Genomic DNA, 13,556 nt, shown 5'->3' with positions numbered 1-13,556 from the left:
ACTGTGGTGTGTTCAGACAAACGAAAGGCTCTGCAGAGAAAACGACTTCACTTTGAGTTACCTGTGTGTTAAAACAGACATATCGCAGAATCACAACGCTGAATAAAAATAAGTTGCAGAAGGATGTGCATATCTAATTTCAAATTTACATAAAACAAAGTGGTACTGGGTGCTGTTTTCATGAATACATACATGTGTGTAAAGTGTACATATCTGAGAGAAAATGGGAATCTCCCGTGGTGGGTGGTTCCCTTCTTGAATGAGGAAGATGAATGGGGACAAGGAGGGAGGCAGAACAGGACTTAACTAGGCCTTGTTCACTTTTTAAAGATCTGAAGCAAGTATGGCAAAGATATTAGCATATATTTGCATTCTTAATTCTTCATGGTGGAACCCGTAGTCTCCCGCTGTTTTTCTGTGTGTGTGTGTGTATGTGTGTGTGTTTGGGTTTGGATGTGTGTGCAAGTATTTTGAAAATATTTCCTTATTTAGAGATAGCTCCCTGAAAGATGAATACCAAGTGATATCACTTATATACGGAATCTAAAATATGATGCAAGTGAACCTACCTATGAAACAAAAACAGACTCACAGATACAGAGAATAGACTTGTAGTTGCCAAGGCGGGTGGGTGGGGAAGGATTGGAAGTTTGGGATTAGCAGATGCAAAGCATTATATATAGAATGGATAAACCACAAGGTCCTACTGTAGCGCAGGGAACTGTACTTGGAAATGGAAATGGAAAACAATATGAAAAAGAATGTGTGTGTGTGTATATATATATGTATAACTGAATCACTTTGCTGCAGAGCAGAAATTAGCACAGCATTGTAAATCAACTATACTTCAATTAAAAGGATTTCCCCGGCAGTCCAGTGGTTAAGACTCTGTGCTCCCAATGCAGGGGTCACAGGTTTGATCCCTGGTAGGGAAAATAAGATCCAACATGCTGCATTTTTTTATTAAAATTTTTAATTAAATTTAAAATTTCATACATTAAAAAAATTTTTCTAATTTTTAATGGTTAAAAATATCTCCTAGCTTATTACGGGGAAAGAAAAACATATAGCAATAATACCAAGAAAAATGCAACGTGTTCTATGAGTTCTTTACAAATGGCTTTTAGAGAGAATTTTGCCATTGGAATCCAAGAGTGTGTCCTGGAAGAGGAGTCCCAGGGTGGCTTTGCCACAGACGCTCCCCTGCGTTCAGTCACTCATAGAAGTGGATCAGCCATCATCAACTCCGCTGTGTCTGTGGCCTGAGTCATCAGGCATGTTTCTCACTAGTAGTCTCTTTTTCACTCATTTATTTCTGGTCATCATAACTTGGTACTTACCCAGGGCCTCCCAGAGGATTTATCACTTTGAGGAAAAACATCTGAACAATTAAATGATGCCTGCCTTCCTTCTCACGGAAAGAGATAATCATGACTTGTGTTGTAATATCTTGTGGATTTTTATGGAAACACTTGGATTTTGGCATAGAGAGTGGCTCTGTTGGTTGGTTGAATGGATGTATATGTTTCACACACATTCCCAAATCATCTTCTCCTGGACCAGAGAGGTTCCATTTGAGGAATCTTTTTAAATGTTGTCTGATTTCCCTTCACTTTTCAAAATTCAGTTTCTCTTTCTTTTTTTAAGTCTTTATTGGATTTGTTACAGTATTGCTTCTGTTTTATGTTTTGGTTTTTTGGCCACAAGGCATGTGGGATCTTAGCTTTCTGACCAGGGATTGTACCCACAGCCACTGCCTTGGAACGTTAAGTCTTAACCACTGAACTTCCAGGGAGGTGCCTGGTTTGTCTTGTTAAATGTGTTGCTGCAAAGCATTAGTAGGCACATTTCACAACCTCTGTGGGAGGGTAATGGAGGTCCCATGTGGAAATGAGACTGGTCATACTTGCCATGTGTCCATAGCATCTAACACAGCTCTTCCAAACAGTAAGGGCTTGGAATCTCTGGGCTTCACCCCACATCACAGCAGCATCTCCACTCCATGGATGATCTCAGTATCACACACAGCACCATCACACATTATCACCCTTGATGTAAAGGGGAGTCATGGCACACTTTGAAAAAAGGTTGGTTTCGGTGCTTCTGACATTCTCCAAGGGGACGAATAAACAGCCTGGCTAGGTTGGTCGAGAGGCAGTTTACCAGTCACCGTGCTAGGCAGCTGACTTCTCTTTTGCAAATACACACCTGCTCTGTATTGAAGCCAAAGGCATAACTCAGACTCGGATTTCTCCGTGGGCTCCCTGGGGCTGCTGGTCTGGGTTTGGTCCTGGACCTTCCAATCTCAGACATCTTTGCTTTTCCTTTGCAGAGAGAAGATGCACCAGTCTGCCATGTATGAGCTCTGCCAGGGGATGCACCAGATCAGCCTTCAGTTTGTCCGGCTGCAGCTCACCTTCGAGGAATACACCGTAATGAAAGTGTTGCTGCTGCTGAGCACGAGTAAATTGATGTCCAACTGGCACTTTTTTATACTGTCACATCATCTTCCCTTTCGGAGACTAGCCTGTTTCTAGGGCCAGATAGTCAGTATTAAAAAAAAAAAAAGTAAGAGGAGGTGGGCAGAGGGCGTTGGTGCAGGATGAATTAAGTTACTCGCAGAGTTAGAAGCTTTGGGTGGCGCACCTGCCTTGATCCCTTCATCCATCCGGCCACTAAGGATTCGTTAAGTGTCTGTTATGTATATGGTGGGACTGGGCAGTTCAGGAACTACCAGAATGAATGAGGCACAGTCTCAACCCTCGGGGAGTTTTGTTTTTGTTGTTCAGTCACTGAGTCATGTCAGATTCTTTGCGACCCCATAAACTGCAGCACGCCAGTCTTCCCTGTCCTTCACTGTCTCCCGTAAGATAAATTCAAGGTCATTTTAATACACTGTGGAGAGTGATTGTCTGCCATGATAAAGACTGTCCTGGGGGCTCAGAGGAGGGAAGCACATTCTCACTTCTTGGCATCAGAGGATGCTTGATGAAGCTTCATCTCAGAGAGCTTTGCCAGGGTAAGGGATTGAGTCCGAGGCATGAGCTGACCTCCCTGCTGGGGAGCGTGAGAGAGCATGGTGGTGTGGGAAGCAGACCCACATAATAGTGCTTAGCTCTGCGGAGTTGTTTTGCCTGTTTATGATTTTTGTTTTTTATCTCATTTATGTATCCACCAATTTTTCAAGGTATATCAGGTACTATTGGACTGGGGAGGCATGGTTGCCCTGTAGATTGAACTGGAAAATTCCCACCTGTTGAAGACATCTGCTGTCTATTAGGCAAGCAGGGGAGTGTGGTCCAGAAGGCTCTGAGCAGTGGGCTGACATGGCCATAGGGGTCCTTTATGGCTTCATGAAGACGTCTGGCAGTAGATAGACTGAAGGAAAGGGGATAGGATGAGGAGAGAGAGAGGCCAAGTCAGACAGAGAATTGAGCCAGACTGGAAGCCCAGAGACCTGCTGTGAAGCTGTTGAAATAACAGCCTGAATAATGGTGTATTCTTGCCTGGGAAATTCCACGGACAGAGGAGTCTGGCGGGCTACAGTCCACAGGGTCAAAAGAGTCAGACATGACGGAGCGACTACACTTTAACTTTCTTAATGATGGTGGGCAGCTTGCTGACAGCGCCAGATGCATTCGAGACACACTGCAGAGTCAGCCTTGACGAGAAGGGGCGCAAAACAGTCTGGATCAGAAGCAACCTGGGGTTTGAGGGCACAGATGATTGTGAGGTGGTAGTGATACTGTGAGGAGAAGTGCATTCTTGTTGGGACTGGAGCGGATTTTATGGAGTATAAAATGACTTCTCCAGGTGGCTGAGTGGTAAAGAACCCACCTGCCAATGCAGGAGGTACAGGAGATGTGGGTTCCATCCCTGGGTCAGGAAGATCCCCTGCGGGATGTGATGGCAACCCACTCCAGTCTTCTTGCCTGGAGGATCCGATGGACAGAGGAGCCTGGCGGGCTTCAGTCCATGGGGTCGCAAAGAGTCGGACCTGACTGAGTGACTGAGCATGCATAGCCTCAGAGGGAGGCCTAAAGAGGGGGACACTGGGGGACTTGAACTCAGAAAACAAATTTGGATATTGACATATAAGCTTGACATGATCTTTGTAGAACAGGAAAGTCCACTGGCAAGTGGGGGTGCCGAGGCACAGGAAGAAGAGGGAAGACCCACTGAGGCGCGTGAAAGGAGGAGCGCAGTGCTGAGGGACAGGGAGAACCATCAGGGAGGCAGAGGAGCTGGCAGAGGGCCCAGAGGTCAAGGCTTCCCAGAGGCGTGACTCGTGGCAGAGCTTCCAGTGGAAGCCAGGAATGCTGACAGAAGCCTACTGGGGTTGACCATGCGGCATCAGGCAGGGGCCAGACGGCCAGGGACTTGCAGATTGATGGGAAGCTGCTTCGGGCATCTGGAACCAAGCATGAGAGGAGAGAAGTCGATGGCAGAAGGAGCCAGGAGAGACGAGGGAGGCAGGATTAGCCTTGGCAAGGATGCTAAACACTTCTTCCCCAGACAGCGGCCCAAGCCTTTCCAAACAGAGGGGAAGGAATTTGAGGAAGCTCTCATCAGATGAGGGTGAGGCTGGGATGATGGCAGGAGACAGGATAGAGAGGAAATCTCAGAACCAAGTGCCGTGACCACTGAGGAAAAGGAGAAATGTTCTGGGTGCCAGGACACCAGGGCAAGTGGCGCCAACTTCAAAGGAGGAGAGGCTGTTGAGTGACCCCCTGGAAGCTGAAAAGAGCATCTGAGACATGCCCAGCCCTCCCCTCGGCCCAGGAATCAGTGGCTTCGGTGAAGGGTTTTCAGTAGAGCTGTTTGGAAGTGAGTGGCATGAGCAGCCAAGCATTGAGGATAGAATGGGTGAGAAAAGCTGCTGATCCCAGCATGGAGGAATTGGGTCTGGGGAAGAGTGAAGCCTGCACCTGGTAGGGCAGGAAGGGGAAGGCAGGGGCTGGTGTGTCAGTATCTGCCCTACACACATCTGGCCTCTCTCAGGTTTCCAAAGAGTTTTTCCATCTATCATCTGATTTAATGGTGCAAGACTGCTAACTTGTCTAAAGTGGACAAAACAGAGGCGTGCAAGTGTGACTTGTGCAGCCTCCTTGGTGAATTAGGACTCAGACCCAGGGCTTTGACCTTCCCTTCCAGCCGGATGCAAGGGTGGAAGGTAGGCTGGCAGCAGGGGACCCCCAGCCGCAGGGAGAGGGGAGGGTGAGCCGGCTGGGCTGGACTCCAGCAGCGAAGACAGACCAGCAGCCTGGGAGGGCGTTGGGGTCAGCGTGTCTCAGCTGTGTTTGGCTTGGCCAGCAAGGCTTTTCAGGTTGCTTTCGGCCTTTTGTCGTGTTTGATTGCCATGGACTTTGATTGCACAGGGAACCCATGCTCTCCCCAGTTTACTGCAGGCCCCACCAGTCCTCAGTACCCACCGCTCCTCACTGTACGCTCAGCCCACATTCAGGAGCTGGTGTTTGCAGTCCTCCGTCCACAGGCTCAGTAGAACCAGGCTCTTCTCCCTGCTCCATTGTTCTTCCAGATTTCTGAGGCTCCCAGCATATCCTTTCTAGAACAGAACTTGGGAAATGTACTTTTAGTTCCCTGCCCAGGGATTGAACCTGCACCCTCAGCTGTGAAAGCAGAGTCCTAACCTCTGGACTGCCACGGAATTCCCTGGAAATGTACTCTTTACATTCAGCAACAGTGATTTCAGTCCTCTTTCCAAGCTGTATCATTAACTGTTAGAAGAAATTTAAAAAAGGAAAAAGGAAAAAAATATCAAATGGGTGATAGAATTTAAATTTTTTTCTAAAATTGTTCATGATAATAATCCTTTATAAACGTTGGCCACTCAGTTGTTATTGGTATCTTGTCCTTTTACATCCATTTAGTCAGTCAACCTTATAATCAATTCTGATATCATTTAGCTCCCTAAATTAATTTATTAGCTTCCAGGTAATTCAGTACATTCAAGGCTGATTTTTACTGATGCAGAAAAAGCAAAATAAAAAAAAAAACAGGAGAACAGAAGTAAAGAATTGTATAAATCATGAAAACTTCAGGCTTTAGTAAGCTTATTTTGCTAATCTCTGATAGAATGTAGGAAAATTTTTCTTCTTATTTAGAAGGTTACATTACACACCTGATGTCCGGTGTATGAGGAAAGTAAGGCTGTAACATCAAGAAGATCATGTTCTTTTTGCTCACACAGGAAAGCAAACCAGCTTCCCACCCAGCTGTCTTTTTGCTCTTCTCCAGCCCATAGATTCTGGATGATTTCCAGGAGCCCTGCTGCATTTAATAAGTAAATTCAGAAAATCTAGGCAGACCTCCAAAATTTGAGGTTTTGCCTAAGTTCTCTTTTATTTGTGGGTCTGTTTCAACTTCTAAAATATCTGGCTGGGAAAATGGTACAATATATTTCCGTCACAGCAGTAAAACACAAGTAATATTTGACACAAGTTGTTCATCATCTTGAGAATTTTTGATAACACAACTGTCAGAAGTATGAAAGCTTTTGGTTAATCTCAGTAGCTACACCAAACAGCACTGAAATACAGTCATGAAATGTGCTCACTCCATTCTCATTTTAGGTAATGTTTTAAATGTGTAATATCCATAAGTATCTGTATAAATGAAAGGTTTACTCCATAACATTTTGAAACTTAAAAAAAAAAATGTGTCTCAATAGGTGGGCTGTGAAAGCATGTATATATAAACTCTCAGTTTATTTTATAAAGTTTTGGGTTAACCTTAAGATTTTGGTAGAAAGCGCATCTATAGTTTCACAGTTAACATTCTACCTATTTCCATCGTTCTTTATGTTTTTGTATACTTTTAAAACAAGGGTTTAATTTGAAAGAAAAAAACTGTTACATAATGAAGGCCATCTAATTATGAGTGTGAATGTCAAATATTTGAAACCACAACTAATATTGTGGCAGCCTCAGGAATGTGTGCAATGCCTACAGGGATTTATTTTTTCCCCACAAAAATAGAGTTAAGATAAACCACAAACCAAAAGCCTCAACAATTAAAACTCAAGGAGGTCATTAACATCATGTGTGAAGTTAATTTGCAAGATAATCCATATCTTTATATAGGACAACAGGGTTTATTTGGGAGCAGTGGTATTCTTGATTCCCGGGGTTACATGTAGCACTCAAAAACATACTTAGCTGTTCTAAAGAGCTGATGACCCAAGTGAATTTTTACTGATACCAGTTATAAATGAGCAAGGCAAATTGGAAGTGGTCAAACAAGAGATGGTAAGAGTGAATGTCAACATTCTAGGAATCAGCAAACTGAAATGGACTGGAATGGGTGAATTTAACTCAGATGACCATTATATCTACTATTGTGGGCAGGAATCCCTCAGAAGAAATGCAGTAGCCATCATGGTCAACAAAAGAGTCCAAAATGCAGTACTTGTATGCAGTCTCAAAAACGACAGAATGATCTCTGTTCGTTTCCAAGGCAAACCATTCAATATCACAGTAATCCAAGTCTATGCCCCAACCAGTAATGCTGAAGAAGCTGAAGTTGAACGGTTCTATGAAGACCTACAAGACCTTTTAGAACTAACACCCAAAAAAGATGTCCTTTTCATTCTAGGGGAGTGGAATGCAAAAGTAGGAAGTCAAGAAACACCTGGAGTAACAGGCAAATTTGGCCTTGGAATACGGAATGAAGCAGGGCAAAGACTAATAGAGTTTTGTGAAGAAAATGCACTGGTCATAACAAACACTCTCTTCCAGCAACATAAGAGAAGACTCTACACATGGACATCACCAGATGGTCAACACCGAAATCAGATTGATTATACTCTTTGCAGCCAAAGATGGAGAAGCTCTATACAGTCAGCAAAAACAAGACCAGGAGCTGACTGTGGCTCAGACCATGAACTCCTTATTGCCAAATTCAGACTGAAATTGAAGAAAGTAGGGAAAACCACTAGACCATTCAGGTATGACCTAAATCAAATCCCTTATGCTTATACAGTGCAAGTGAAAAATAGATTTAACAGACTAGATCTGATAGAGTGCCTGATGAACTATGGAATGAGGTTCGTGACATTGTACAGGAGACAGGGATCAAGACCATCCCCATGGAAAAGAAATACAAAAAAGCAAAATGGCTGTCTGGGGAGGCCTTACAAATAGCTGTGAAAAGAAGAGAAGCGAAAAGTAAAGGAGAAAAGGAAAGGTATAAGCATCTGAATGCAGAGTTCCAAAGAATAGCAAGAAGAGATAAGAAAGCCTTCTTCAGCGATCAATGCGAAGAAATAGAGGAAAACAACAGAATGGGAAAGACTAGAGATCTCTTCAAGAAAATCAGAGATACCAAAGGAACATTTCATGCAAAGATGGGCTCGATAAAGGACAGAAATGCTATGGACCTAACAGAAGTAGAAGATATTAAGAAGAGATGGAAAGAATACACAGGAAAACTGTACAGAAAAGATCTTCATGACCCAGATAATCATGGTGGTGTGCTCACTGACGTAGAACCAGACATCCTGGAATGTGAAGTCAAGTGGGCCTTAGAAAGCATCACTACGAACAAAGCTAGTGGAGGTGATAGAATTCCAGTTGAGCTATTTCAAATCCTGAAAGATGATGCTGTGAAAGTGCTGCACTCAATATGCCAGCAAATTTGGAAAACTCAGCAGTGGCCACAGGACTGGAAAAGGTCAGTTTTCATTCCAATCCCAAAGAAAGGCAGTGCCAAAGAATGCTCAAACTACCACACAGTTGCACTCATCTCACACGCTAGTAAAGTAATGCTCAAAATTCTTCAGGCCAGGCTTCAGCAATACGTGAACCATGAACTTCCTGATGTTCAAGCTGGTTTTAGAAAAGGCAGAGGAACCAGAGATCAAATTGCCAACATCTACTGGATCATGTAAAAAGAGAGTTCCAGAAAAACATCTATTTCTGCTTTATTGACTATGCCAAAGCCTTTGACTGTGTGGATCACAATAAACTGTGGAAAATTCTCTGAAAGAGATGGGAATACCAGACCACCTGATCTGCCTCTTGAGAAATTTGTATGCAGGTCAGGAAGCAACAGTTAGAACTGGACGTGGAAAAACAGACTGGTTCCAAATAGGAAAAGGAGTACGTCAAGGCTGTATATTGTCACCCTGTTTATTTAACTTATATGCAGAGTACATCATGAGAAATGCTGGACTGGAAGAAACACAAGCTGGAATCCAGATTGCCGGGAGAAATATCAATAACCTCAGATATGCAGATGACACCACCCTTATGGCAGAAAGTGAAGAGGAACTAAAAAGCCTCTTGATGAAAGTGAAAGTGGAGAGTGAAAAAGTTGGCTTAAAGCTCAACATTCAGAAAATGAAGATCATGGCATCCGGTCCCATCACTTCATGGGAAATAGATAGGGAAACAGTGGAAACAGTGTCAGACTTTATTTTTCTGGGCTCCAAAATCACTGCAGATGGTGACTGCAGCCATGAAATTAAAAGACGCTTACTCCTTACAAGGAAAGTTATGACCAACCTAGATAGCATATTCAAAAGCAGAGACATTACTTTGCCAACAAAGGTCTGTCTAGTCAAGGCTATGGTTTTTCCTGTGGTCATGTATGGATGTGAGAGTTGGACTGTGAAGAAGGCTGAGGGCCGAAGAATTGATGCTTTTGAAGTGTGGTGTTGGAGAAGACTTTTGAGAGTCCCTTGGACTGCAAGGAGATCCAACCAGTCCATTCTGAAGGAGATCAGTCCTGGGATTTCTTCGGAAGGAATGATGCTAAAGCTGAAACTCCAGTACTTTGGCCACCTCATGCGAAGAGTTGACTCATTGGAAGACTCTGATGCTGGGAGGGATTGGGGGCAGGAGGAGAAGGGGACGACAGAGGATGAGATGGCTGGATGGCATCACCGACTCGATGGACGTGAGTCTCAGTGAACTCCGGGAGTTGGTGATGGACAGGGAGGCCTGGCGTGCTGCGATTCATGGGGTCACAAAGTTCGGACACGACTGAGCTACTGATCTGATCTGATAAATGAGCAAATAGCATGTGCAATTGAGAAATGAAAGTAAGAGCAATTTCATACTCAAGACTATTAATACCACAAGATGAATTTTTCTCATCTTCATCTTCCAAAAATGAAAGTTCTCAGTGACTTTATTTTTCAGAGTTAAAGCATCAGTACGTATTGGCTGTAGTGAACAAAAGCAAGCGTGTAAGTGGATTTTCAAAGGGAGCATCTGTAGTTTACGCTCTGCCCTCCATCTCCTCGCAGAATGCAGGCACAGGTTGCTCCCTGTGTCCATAAACTGTGTTCACGTGTGTCCTGGGAAAGATCACCTCCTTTGAGGTCCCAGAAGCACTTATTATGCTTACAGGTGCTGAATTTCAAAGTATTATTTTCAGTGAGATGTTTTTCATTTAATTAGAAAAAACTAGCAACTCTATAGGCCTTCCCTGGTGGCTCAGATGGTAAAGAATCTGCCTGCAATGCAGGAGACCCAGGTTCAGTCCCTGGGTTGGGAAGATCCCCTGGAGAAGGAAGTGGCACCCCACTCCAGTATTCTTGCCTGAGAATTCCATGCATGGAGGAGCCTGGCGGGCTACACTCCATGGGGTCTCAAAAGTCTGACATGACTGTGTGCGCATGCACACACACAGGCACGCTCTATACAAGGAAAGAAGAAAACATACTTCTTAATTTTCTCTTATTGAAGATAAAGGTGAATGTGACTTCTTCCCTTCGGAAGGTTGTGATCTTGTTTTGTATGTACAGCACTGTCCTTTTACCCGTCACACACACAAATCTGGGCACAGACCTGCCGGCAGGCTGTCTGGGTGGTCACGTGACAGTGCCTCAGTGGTCATGTGATCTTAGAGCAAAGAGAATAGGAAGTGCTTCTTTGCAGCATGTCCTCCCCCTGATAGACAGCTGGTTTCCCCAAGTGTCTTTGACATTTGAACTTGAATTTCTAATTTCAGCCCCAGCTTAGATGGTCTGTGTTTCTTCCAGTTGTCCTAAAAATCAAAGTATATTTTCCTACCTCAGACGTATTGGCAAGTTAGGGTTCATAAAAACTTTGATGACAGGCCACAGGATAGTGTAGCATTGAGGTTAAGAGACAGGCATTGGAAGCAGACCTAGGTTTCTGCTCTTTCTCTGCCATGTATTTATTGTGTCCTTGGGCTAGTGATTAAATGTCCAATCTTCAGTCTCCACATCTGTGAAATGAGGATAATATAATGATTATGTCATAAGAGGTCATAAGATTGATGTCAAAATGAAGCAAGTTAATACAAGCAAAGTGCATTCTAACATACACCTGCTAAGCCAGTTACTCTCTTGTATATGTGTGTATACAGAGGTTAACCATTATATAGCTGCCATATTCAGAGAAGGCAGTGGCACCCCACTCCAGTACTCTTGCCTGGCAAATCCCATGGACGGAGGAGCCTGGTAGGCTGCAGTCCATGGGTTCGCTAGGAGTCGGACACAACTGAGCAACTTCACTTTCACTTTTCACTTTCCTGCATTGGAGAAGGAAATGGCAACCCACTCCAGTGTTCTTGCCTGGAGAATCCCAGGGACGGGGGAGCCTGGTGGGCTGCTGTCTCTGGGGTTGCACAGAGTCAGACACAACTGAAGCGATGCAGCAGCAGCAGCTACCATATTTACTCATAAGGGATTCCCCAGTGGCTCAGTGGTAAAGAACTCTCCTGCAATACAGGAGATGCAGGAAATGCAGGTTCGATCCCTGGGTCAGGAAGATCCCCCAGAGAAGGAATTGGCAGCCCATTCCAGTATTCTGGCTGGAAAAATCCCATGGACAAAGGAAGAGGAGCCTGGCAGGCTGCAGTCTGTGGGGTCACGCAGAGTCAGACACAACTGAACACACACACACATATTGATCAATGCAGTAAGCAAGATGCAGTGTCAGTCTCAAAGTGTGAGCCTCATGACCTCAAAATAGCCTACGCCATCTAACCACGAAGGTGCTAAAGCTGATTTCCATTTTGAGAACTTACATGTCTGTATTCCTTCACCACAGTTCCAAAGGATGGCCTCAAAAGCCAGGCTGCGTTTGAAGAAATGAGGACAAATTACATCAAGGAGCTGAGAAAGATGGTAACGAAGTGTCCCAGCAACTCTGGGCAGAGCTGGCAGAGGTTCTACCAACTAACCAAGCTTCTGGACTCCATGCATGACGTAAGTAGAGCCTGTTGGTGTCTGTCACCCACACACTGTGGGCCCAGAGAAACCGGAGAGCTGAGAAAGTTCTTGAGGCTTTGGGGAGAACAGGGGTATATTATCCACAGGAGGCAACGAGAGGTTAAAAACTGATCAGGGGACTTCCCCTTCAATCCAGTGATTAAGACTCTATACTTCCAATACAGTTCCATTCCTGGTCAGGGGACTAGGATCCCAACATTTTTCATTAAAAAAAAAAAACACCTGATTAGGAAGAAAATTATTTTTTTCAGAATACCTTTGAAACAAACTTCATTTAAAGTGAAAGGTGTGGCTCTTTCCCCTCCTGAGCAGAGTGTAAGAGAAATGTGCGCCATCGTGGCAAAACCCTGAGCTCGGGGCCAGAGAAGGAAGGGCCTCAGATTTGCTGCAGGTGTCAGGTCAGGTTTCTCATTTCTGCTGGCAACTTAGGAAATGTTTGGTTAATGGGAATGTTTGCTTTAGCATTGCATAAATAATTTCCATCTTCTACAACTGTTCATCTAATAACCCAGTCTTTCAAAAACATTATTAGTGGTCCAGGGCCAGCTGGGATCATCGCATTTTTTGCCAGATTCGGAATCTTATATTCACTGTTCTTCATAGGAGTCACCTTTCTTGTCTTGTGTAAATATGCAAAGTAAACTCTTGAGCTTGTTTCTAATTTACTGAGTTACAGATGTAGTCAAGGCGTTAGCACTTTCTACAAAATACTGATTCGGATAACTTGGTTTGTCATGCCACTTAAAATGTGCTTCTCATTTCATTTTGCAAGCAGTTTCTTCAGTTCTGGTTCGAAAAAAGTTGTACACGGTCATGCTAATTTAACATTTTTATATTTGCTTTCTTTTGGTACATTGATTGCCCAAGTTCAGCCCATGTGATTTGGATAAGAAACCTTTTTCAACTGTTTCCTTGTTGCTGAGGACAATGTTGACAGGCTTGATGACCAATATTATAATTGTGTTGCTACTGAAATAATGGTTCATCCTTTAGAGACTTGTCTATGCCACTGGAATGGTATGTCTTTTGGGGTTGGTTGATAAAAGAATGTCGCTTTCCAGGGTTTTACACTGAAGACCCAGTGCATATCACACTGGCCTTTACTTTCTCTGAACATTTCACGTGATAAGAATCAAATTCCCACAAGGTGAATTCAGTGATAGATAGTTGGACTAGTTATCAGTGGCCTCAAAGCACGACTTACTGGAAAATCTCAGAGATAATAAATGATGGGCTACAAGACTTTGGGGAACACAGCCAACAGTGCTCTTCACAACTCTCACAAAAGGAAGTAAAGGAAAGTAGAGCATGAGGCAGGGTCATCCACCCA

The 13,556-nt window shown here is 43.9% G+C and overlaps 1 protein-coding gene across 6 annotated transcripts in view; it reads left to right on the top strand.

The window, feature by feature from the left end:
• NR3C2 (nuclear receptor subfamily 3 group C member 2) overlaps window positions 1-13,556 on the top strand; it is a 440,591-nt gene that overhangs the window by 385,190 nt on the left and 41,845 nt on the right. For all 6 annotated transcript variants that reach the window (XM_027513408.1, XM_027513404.1, XM_027513407.1 and 3 more), the window contains 2 exons: window positions 2,333-2,463; window positions 12,045-12,202. In XM_027513408.1, coding sequence (XP_027369209.1) covers window positions 2,333-2,463; window positions 12,045-12,202 — 289 coding nt within the window. The remainder of the gene's footprint in view (window positions 1-2,332; window positions 2,464-12,044; window positions 12,203-13,556) is intronic.

This window comes from Bos indicus x Bos taurus, chromosome 17, assembly GCF_003369695.1.
Source record: "Bos indicus x Bos taurus breed Angus x Brahman F1 hybrid chromosome 17, Bos_hybrid_MaternalHap_v2.0, whole genome shotgun sequence".
NCBI classification, from domain to species: Eukaryota; Metazoa; Chordata; class Mammalia; order Artiodactyla; family Bovidae; genus Bos; species Bos indicus x Bos taurus.
This window is presented reverse-complemented; position numbering and strand designations above follow the sequence as displayed.